This window comes from Silene latifolia, chromosome 6, assembly GCF_048544455.1.
Source record: "Silene latifolia isolate original U9 population chromosome 6, ASM4854445v1, whole genome shotgun sequence".
Classification (NCBI taxonomy): Eukaryota; Viridiplantae; Streptophyta; class Magnoliopsida; order Caryophyllales; family Caryophyllaceae; genus Silene; species Silene latifolia.
In genome coordinates this window covers 27,585,358-27,595,631 of record NC_133531.1, presented here as the reverse complement: position 1 = coordinate 27,595,631, position 10,274 = coordinate 27,585,358, and the positions used below count along the sequence as shown (strand labels likewise).

Genomic DNA, 10,274 nt, shown 5'->3' with positions numbered 1-10,274 from the left:
TGAGACGAGCAGCGGTAACCACGTTCCACCTTGCAAGCTCCCTAATTAGCTTCGTGCCTTCCTCTATAAGCTGGGAAACAGAAGCCTTCTGGGATGAAGGGACGGTGGTAACGATTTGCCCCCCAACCTGCGGCTGGGAGGAGGAAGCCTTTTGGGATGAGGGGTTGACGGTGACGCCCTGATCACCAACCTGCGCAGAGGTCCCCTCCACCTGCTGCCCAACGAGAGCAGAAGCCGTTTGCGGCTGGCCTACAAAAATTTAACAAAGGCATCAGTATCAACATGTATCGGCGTATCGGAAAACAAGTCATCAGGGGCACCTAATGACCTGGCTAGATTAGAGCCACGGGAAAGATAGGTACCTTGCCTGGCCTTCTTGGCCGGAGGGGGCACTTCCTTGCCAGCGGTAGGGGCTGTCCTTTTCCTCTTACATATAAGGGGAGACTCCTCCGCATCAGAGTCCCCTTCAGAAGGAATATCAACAATCTCCACCGTCTCCTTCTTGGGGGGAGGGATGGGAGGTGGAGCCGGCGTTGACGTCTTCGCCGCCGAAGACGTTGTTTTCCGCGTCCGACGCACCACACCGCTAACGACCCTCGCCTGAGCATCCTCCACGCTCAAGCCCTTCAGCCGTTGTTCCATAAGGTCACTCGCCGACTTCCTACGGTCGTGGGCTAGAGCCTTCGGATGCAAGTTAGCAACGGTCCCATCTTTGTGCAGCCCCATTCTCCGAAGAAGATCCTCAGACAGGTCCTTTCCAAAGTGGTCTGCGAAAGAAACAAAGCAAGAGTTAAGTAGGGGAAATAAACCGAAATTCGAGAAGCAAGAGCATTAAGAGCGGCGATGGGCCTCACACCGACCCCACTCACCCTGTGCTAGGGCCGGTATGAGGCCGACATGGCAGAGCGGCTCATCCTGAAGGATGATCTGCGTCGGGGGAATCCATTTTTTCGGCACCCCACTCTTGTCCACCTCAAAGAGCCTCATTGCCAGCTTCTCATCCTCTTGGAGATAGACACTGCTAGCATCCATTTTGAGCTTCTTCCGGGAAACCCATCTATCGTGCTCCGCCTGAGTCTCACATCGCAAGTTAACTCGGTCTTTGGAAAAAGCGGGCGGCGGATAGTCATCCGGCACCTTAACGTACACCCACCGGCCTTGCCAGTCCTTGCAAGAAGAAAGTTTGTTAACAGAGACATAACCCGACTCCATCTCCACACCGTACCATCCGACGCGGCCAGAAAATGGTTTGAGATGGTGAAGCCGGCGGAATAAATTCACCGTTGGGGCCTCTCCCTTGAAGAGACAAAGCCAGACAAAGCCGATTATGGTCCTCATAGCCAACGGGTGCAGTTGTGCAACGGCAACGTTCATGGCTCTAATAATAGCCATAACGTACCCATTCAGCGGAAACCGGAGCCCATACTCCAAATGCTGCATATATACGCCGGTATGGCCCGGTGGAGGGCAACAGACGGCCTGACCCTCCTCAGGGATAACAATTTCGTATCCCCTACCGAAGAAAAATGGCCCTCGAAGAACTTCTCGCCTGAACAACTGGCGAGCTTATGAGTCCAAGCACGGTCAAGACGGACCTTACAGGCGTTGCCGTGATCCATAACATACTGCCTCCCTTCATTACGACGGGGCTCTCCCACTTCATCACCAAAATCATCACCAAAATCGCCATAGGAATCAGAGTCCTCCCATTCCTCAAGAATTTGAGGATCAACTTCAGGAGAAGGAGACCTAGGGCCCCCCGACGCAGGTTTACTAGGTCCAGCATCAGCAGAAGACATGTTCACAACAAATTACTAACAAGATAAAAAAAAAGAAAGTTTGTTTGTTTACCTCAAAGAAAAAAAACACTCGCCGGATCGAAGACCGAAGATTGGAAGAAAAGCAAACCCTTGAAAGTTTAGAGAGATGAAGATTTTGGGAGAAAATTTTTGAAAATTTGAGGAAATAAAAGTAATGGCCAAAATCACGGAAAAACTGCCCTATTTATAGGGAAAAGCCCATGAAGCGTCAACCAATCAGCAAGCAGACACGTGTCAGACATGCAACCACGGAATGTCAATCGTTGCAACAGTTAAATGTCAATCAATGCTACAGTTACCAAGCGTATTCAACACGCCCATTCACATCTCTTCGTCTGTTCATCTCCCTCAACAAATTCCTAGGCACCTGCTCTCCGCCGGCCACGTGATCGACCAAGCCAGGAAGCACCAGCCAGGGGCAATCAAAAATGACCGGCACTTTCAGCCCTGGTCTCAGCCAGCATCACATTCTTTCCCACATAGGATACCCTTTACGCATCCATGTGGAGGGGGGATGTGGTAGGCCTACGAATGATCAAGCCGATGCATCAGAAGAAGCCGACGCAGAAAATTTTTGCAAAATACTTGCGCAGAATATACGCTCAACACACATCGGAGCCCATGCCACGGCATAGACTACGCCGGGGCAAATTGATGGGGCATATTCGCACCGTGACCAAGTCAACATATTGAGCAAGGTCAAGGGTATCCACAAGAAAGTCAACGACTTAGACAGTCTAGCCGTGCAACCCATCGGCTGTCACACCTGGTCTCGGCCGGACAACTAGCCGGTAGGGGCACGGATCCGCGTACTCATATCCAAGACCCTCGGCGAGCTCCGCCACGCGAGTCCATCGGCCGAGGGTACAACGGTCTTTTCACCTGATAACCACTTGGCCACCTGGCCACTACGTGACAAAAGGTGAATGCCTATAAATACTCCTCAACCTTCATTGAGGAAAGGATCCACAAATTGACCTAATAACCACTATTCATCTGGTAATATCTTCCTTATCTCTCTACAACACACTCTTAGCCAAGTAACAACAACTTACCTCTCTAAGTTTACTGACTTGAGCGTCGGAGTGAGTACGCTCGGCCAAAGCCGAGCCCTCAGTTTGTTCATCGTTTCAGGAGACCGCAAGGAGGATTCAAGCAAGGACATCATTCAACTAGCTACGAGTGGTATCAAACATCTGCTCTGGAATTACACCCGGAACAAAAACAAATTTTCCTAATACAGATATGTTAATCAAAGTCCACAATAAAATCTTGTTTCAGGGTTTAAACGGTGTTAAGATAAAGACGAATATATAGCCGATTTAAATAATCTTAAAATATAAAAGAGATTATAAAAGGTCATTAACTTAAATCGTCTTAAACAAGATCTACGGTTAAATATATAACTCACTCCAACTAAATCATTTTTTTTTTTGGTATATTCTACGGTGTACCCCTGAGTTTTTCGGTTTTCTATGTTGTACCCCTCTTTTTTTTAATTCTACATTGTACCCCTAAATTTCTTCCTTATTTCTCCATCATAACCTCGTTTAACTCTCCATTAACTTTATCACTATCAAACGACCGTACTTTCACCTTTAATCCGACTATTAATGTTGTATCGCCATTTTATATGAGAAATATCACAGATGATCTTTAATAAGCACCAACTGCTATTAAAAACATCTGTTATGATTCATGACATGATAATGGAGATTTTTTGAACTTTTAGTTAGTTTTATATATTATTTCTTGGGCTAATGAGTAATTCGTCGAACTAATAAGTAAATGAGTAGGTTATTGAGTAACTAGAATGATAAATAGACGATTTAATAGCTCATTTAAGAAACTAAGTTGGCAATGACAATAAATAAGGTCATGGTATAGACTAATGTATAAAGTTTAGGGGTACACCATGGAATATAAAAAAAAGGAGGGGTAGAACATAGAAAACCGAAAACCACGAGGATACACGGTAGAATATCCTTTTTTTTTTTTTTTTTTTTGAGGGAACACTCCAACTAAATCATATGGGAACGAAATAGGATCAATTTCAAATCTTTTAAACTTTTTGTAATGCTATCCGACTCGAATTCCAATCAAATTCTTTGCAATTAGTCCACAGAATCTCTACTTAGTTGGCAATTAACGGTCTCCAGTCAAATTGTTTTTCCTAAAACACAGAACTCATTCAAGTGCCAGAAATCAGAAATCAGAAATCAGAAATCAGAAAGATGAAGGCATTAGGATGGTGGTTAATGCTACTTGGTATACTCAGACTTGCTTCTGTTTGGTTTGGTTTCTTTGATATTTGGGCACTTCGTCTTGCTGTCTTCTCCCAAACTGAAAGTAATTCCTCCTTTTTGCTTCTTAATTACATTTTCATTACTATCTTATTCACTCAATTTGTCTACATTTATGTATTTTGATGGTTGAAATGCATACCCTTTTGTTCATTTTGACTGTAATGTTCGAAAAGGAACGATCTTTCTTAAGACGGTTGTAAGCCTGAAGCGGATTTAAAGTAATTCATATACCCGGTTAATAATTGACATTAATTAGTCTAAGTAATTGATATAATGTGTGTATATCAAGAAATTTGTTGCATTGATCGAGACTATGGACATTGTGACTCAAGATCCAATTTTTGTAACCCAGTTGCAGTGTGGTGGAGATCCCAAAAATGGTATTAAATGTTGTGGTCAAACCAATGAATTTCTGTTACCAAGTTTTGATCTTTATGTCTGTTCATAGAACACTTCCAATATCTTCTCTTAAGGAATGTGTCATCCATTTTGGATTTGTTTATAGGATTCCACTTGCCTGAATCCCTTGTTTGATGTTCTTGAATTTGCCCGAGGTTGATATCGAACTTTACTTTGATGGGTTATTAAGATTTAGCTAAAGAAAAGGTTGCTTTGTTTTAATTTGAAGAATCTCGTATCGAAGTGTGTGGTGCCCGAGAATTGATTATGTTCCTGCTATGTTGTTAGATTCAATGTTTTCGACTTTGGCTGATTCAGCTTTGAGTCATTGTCGACTCTTCCAAGGCATGGTTACTGATTATCATTCGTTAAGAGGCAGCTAAGCACTAACACATCGAGTCTTGTATGAGACTGTCTTACATGTAATACCACCTCAAATTCTTATGTATTCCTTGTTTAATGGGTTGATCTCTCGTGGAAGACCTTCTCATATTAGTATTTGTGGCGTCAAAATATCTTGTTTGACAATGACATTGTAGAAGCATTTCTTAAGTCAACTCTTTCTATCAAATTGAAATAAAGTAAAGATGACCATGTTAGTCACCTTTCTATTATCATGGTTAATTTATACGCTTCTACCTTGAGACATGTGCTTAAAATGATAGCTGGTGTTTAAAGGAGCATACTTCGCCTGTAAACTTTCTACCACTTGGGTTAAATTTGGGACCATTATCTTGCTGAGTCTGTGTGAAGCTGAAAAAGAGGGGGTCCTTTTAGAAACAGAATAACTTGTATTGCTATGTAACTAACTTGGTGCATGTTTCTGGCCAAGTGTAAAATGCGTGAAAGAAAAATTTGGATGACTTACTCTTGAGTAATTTATACACTAACTCAACATTGAAGGACTCGTTATATGATGTCCCTTTTGTGGTTTTACCTCGAAATCTCGGATGCAAGTATTAGGAGATATTGATTTCGAGATAATTTTTTGCTGTCATTGATTGTTGACTTGTTGCAGATAAAGACCAGAGACATCAATTTTAGAAAATAATTATGATAGGTCTACTTCCTGCCATTTGATATCACCAAGAGGTGAGGTGCTTGAGGAGGGGATATAAGACTGAACATTGGACCATACGGTACATTCTTATTAGGGAATAGAACTCTTGAATTAAGGCCTAAAAACTGACATCTGCCCGTTAACTAGGATTCCCTGTTATTGAGCGTCGATGTTACCATAAACTTTAGAAATTTGCTTGGGTATTATGAGAAATGGATGAAATTTTCTGCATTATATTTTCCATAGGGTTACTTAGCAGAAAGCCTTACCAGTTGCTAGGGGATTTTTTTTTAGAAAAGCGACGATTAGGAAAAAGGTCTTTTCTAAAGACGAATTTGCACTTCCTGATATGGTGTGGATAATGAGTTGCGCTATAATTTTGGTATTTCTCATCAACATAACTGTTGATGAATTGGTAAGACTGTCTGATAATCATTGCTGAATTTTCAATTTTTTGGCTTGCTCTAAAATTTGGTATTTCTCGTGCATCATGTTGATTGTAGTTTATAATATTAATGGCATTTAACTGAAGCTCCCTTGTTTTTGTGTGCTGTAGTGAGTGAAGGTCATGGGAGGACCTTTGGTGTCTGGACTCTTCTGACGTGTACCCTGTGCTTCCTATGTGCTCTTAATCTCGACAACAAGCCTCTCTACCTGGCAACATTTTTATCATTCGTATACGCTCTTGGTCACTTTCTGACAGAATACCTGATATATCAGACAATGTCGATAAAAAATTTATCGACAGTCGGCTTTTTTGCAGGTATGGTTACTTAAAAAGCCTTTTTCTAGTTCATTAGAAACTTTGTTATTATTCTGTAAATGTTAGATTTCCTTTGTTGTTGCATATCTGATAGCTTATGCTATGCTTTATCGTATCTTATCTTTCAGTATAGCTAATTAGTAAATTCCAATTTCGTGATATGAAGTTTTGGGCCACTGACTGTTGTAGAAACCTGGGTTACACATACCTCAAACATGGGTAAAAGTCTTAATACTGGTAGTTTTCAGGCGAGTTTCTTTAGTTGCTTTTATATCTTCTTCATTTGCTTCTAAAAACCGGTCAAGCACAACCCTAACCTACTAGTTGCTTGATTGTTCGCAAGTCCCCGCCTGATTGCTTGTTTCGCTGTTCATTCAAACCCTAACCTACTGTTTCGAGCATGGTATTTAAATGCTCAGGTCTCTTGGGCTTCTGAAAACTGGCCAGAATGTTTAACGCCCTTAAACACTAGCGCATTTGAAAAACACTCTTTAAAATGCATCATACATCTAACATTTCACAAATACATCTAACAGTTCGGAACAAATAAATCTTAGATTTTTGCGGTAATATAGGTGAAGTTTCAGGGAATATCGGTTCACGCACCAAAGTATTTGCATTTTTATCTAGGGTGTGATATATCGGAAATTAACGCCTTGAATTCCGTGATGTAACGAGAGCATTTTAATATGGTGATTCAGACCTGTTGGGATAAGTACATGATACGAAGAATGCTCAGGTCTGTTGGGCTTCTGAAAACTGGCCAGAATGTTTAAAGTCCTTGATCACTAAGAACGTAGTTTGGTTTCGAAAGCTCATCTTATTCACGTATAAAAGGGAGTTAAAGAATCGCAAGAGAGATTAGGGGAAAGTTGAATTGGTTCCAAAGTTTAGTTTTGACTTTTGAGTCAACACGCTACGTTCGGCTTTGTCAAAATTTCATTATCTAATAGTTAAAACACTTGTATCCTCTACATTCTTATTTTTGAGTTGCTCCAAGCCATTCTAATTTTGAATGGTTGGTAGCTTCAGGCACAAAATCTAAATGTAGTTTCCTGGCAAAATGATCTACCAACTATGTTACTCCGACTCTTCTAATTTCTTCGCGTACCCGTGTCCGACACTCGACACTCGGACATGGGTATGACCCTTGGACACCTCATTTTAGACCAAAATATGCATATTTTCAAAAAAAATAGCCGAGTCCGACACTTGAAGACGCACCCGTGTCGGATACTTCTACACGAGTCTGAGTAACATAGTCTACCAATTGGTATACACACTATTTACATGTTACTCAGACACGCCGACACGTGTCGGTGTGTCGGACTCGGCTATTTGGGGTGAATTTTCCTGTTTTGTGGTCTAAATTGAAGTGTCAAGTGTCGGACACGCCGTGTCGGACACCGACACGTGTCTGACACGCGACACGGCAGTTAAGTGAAGTGTCGGAGTAACATAGCTTTTTACATTACTGCATTGAAATTTCTTTTACGTTTATCCAGGTACTTCCATAATATGGATGGCGTTACAGTGGAATTCTCAGCAAAAGGCATACTCGAAACAGTTATAATCTGGTACAAGTTTACACCAACTGCTTCCCTAATGCAACTACATCAATTTTCCTCCGGCTCTCGGACTTGTAAAAATAATCTGATATTGTTGTTTCAAAGCTTCAAGTTGGAGCATGAAATATTGAAGCAAATATTTGAATTTTGATTTCTGGCTCAAGTGTCCCAGCTGATATATTTCAGGTCTTGATTTTTTTCGATTTCCATTTGGTAATTGAATTTGATTCTCTTATCTGAGCTTTCAATTTTGACCTTGATAGATATTACCTCGGATAGCATTACTTTATGTTCATGAATTACTTATCAGTTATCACCTACAGAGAGAGAACACGGTTTTTTTGTCCACAATGTGCTCTGAAACTCCGTGTTGACTTGTAATTGCAATTCAAGAAATCTTGCATGAATAATGGGCATATGTACAACCTTTGAGCTTTTGTAAAATATGTTGAAGTTCCAGTGCTTTTGACCTAATTTAAACTTGCAACTGTGAAGAAAACTGGTTGTTCTTTGGTTAATTCATGTACATTTTTTAACTGTGAAGAAGACGAATTGTTCAACGATTGCAATGGCTCATAAATTTTGCTGGTTCTTGATACTTGTGAGCATTTGATCGGCTTTTTTGGTAATTTTGAGATGGTATGCCATTGCATGATGATAGAGTCTACTATACGCCTAGGTTGCACGAAAACGGACACGGACACGGGACACGGACACGACACGGACACGCGACACGGCAATCCGAAAATTTTAGGACACGGACACGGCAAAAAAAATCAATATATATATTTAAATAAAGGGAATTTGAAGAACATCATAACCAACATCTAATCCTTGGTCATTTAAAGGCTACAAAGACGTAAAATGACAAATCTCCACAAAGGATTATTCAAATATAATAAGTCTATCCTTCTCAAAAAAAAAAAAAAAAAAAAAATGAAAAAAGAAAAATGAAACAGTTAACACCTCCCCCAAAAAATTACTCCCTTCTCCAAACCATATGAATACTCAATTAACCCCATAAATCATAATCCTCACTATACTGTATTATGTACGTATAGTACTCTAGTACTCCCTTCCTCAAAGCATTTCCCTAAATCAACATCATCACCCCTAAATCATAATCAACCTCCTCTAAATCATAATCAACATCATCATCCATCGTCATCCCCAAATTACACATCGTCATTAACAATATCTCCTGACTCCTACCCAGATTACATCGTCATCCCCAAATCACAATTATTTTGATTAATTGTGATCTCAAACCCATTAAGCCTTTTTTTTTAAAAAAAAAAATTGAATGTTTTATGTCTAAATAAACCCTCTTATTTGGTACTCTTTTCATTGATGAAAGTGGGTCAAAATTGATGGCTAGTGAGCAGTGGAACTCAAACTAGGTGAATAGTGGCCGACGGCGAGGAGAGGGCGGCGGACGGCAAACGGCGGAGGGGAGGCTGTTGGCGGCGACGGTGTTTACATGTATTGTGAGTAAACAAGTGGTTTGGTTTGGAAAACCTATGTTGATGTCGTGAATATCATTGGGCAATTTTGTTTGAAAAGCTAATTTGGCGTGTCCGTGTAAAACGGACCGTGTCTAAGCAAATTGGACCGTGTCCGACACTTCCTCGATTAAAATAAAACCGGGGACACGGTTTATGGCGTGTCCGACACGTTTTTTGCCGTGTCCAAGGCGTGTCCGTGTCGGACACGGTGTCCGACACGTATGGGCTGAAAAGTTGCCGTGTCCGTGCAACCTAGCTATACGCATGACTTAGGTTCAAAATCCGCGGACATCAAGACTGTTCGAGCATCCCTTATTTAATGATTTATGGTTTTATGACAAGTTGATTACTGTGAAGGCCCGAAGGGTGAGTGAAGGGTTGGTCAAGGAGGTTCACTTGAGGGGTGTTGTCTTCTTTTAGGCTTCATTTCCTTGCCCTCTTTGGTCTTCTTTCCTTTATTTCGATTCACTGTTTTGTGACATTTGGATTATGAATTGCTCAGTAGGCTGCATGCAAGTGGCACGGGGCACGGTATAGCAGGTGCACCAGCACCACATGTTTGAACTCTGTGCAACTGTTTTGGAACACTTGTCTCTCAATGGTTACTTATCGCCTCGAGCAGGTTAAGACTGTAGTTTGCTCTCCTAGTTGATTTACTTGACATGTACGGAGTAGTTCATGTATGGCTGTTAGAGTCGCGTAGTGTTTCTAGAGCACTCAGAATGTTTTAAGCGCCGACTTTCAACATGATTTAGGCATGTTTGCTGTCTTTGGCCAAGTTTTGGTGGTTTTTAGGCATGTTTGAGATTAGACTTGCTAGCGAGACTGACATTGAGTTTGAGGTGTGGTACGG

At 41.2% G+C, this 10,274-nt stretch overlaps 1 protein-coding gene across 1 annotated transcript; it reads left to right on the top strand.

The window, feature by feature from the left end:
• The first annotated feature begins 3,848 nt into the window (after positions 1–3,848).
• On the top strand, positions 3,849–8,415 carry LOC141586600 (ergosterol biosynthetic protein 28). Its single transcript, XM_074407892.1, has 3 exons — positions 3,849–4,169; positions 6,142–6,348; positions 7,854–8,415. Exons 1-3 carry the CDS (start codon positions 4,055–4,057, stop codon positions 7,919–7,921), a joined length of 390 nt encoding a protein of 129 aa, XP_074263993.1. The 5' UTR covers positions 3,849–4,054; the 3' UTR covers positions 7,922–8,415.
• Positions 8,416–10,274: the final 1,859 nt, after the last annotated feature.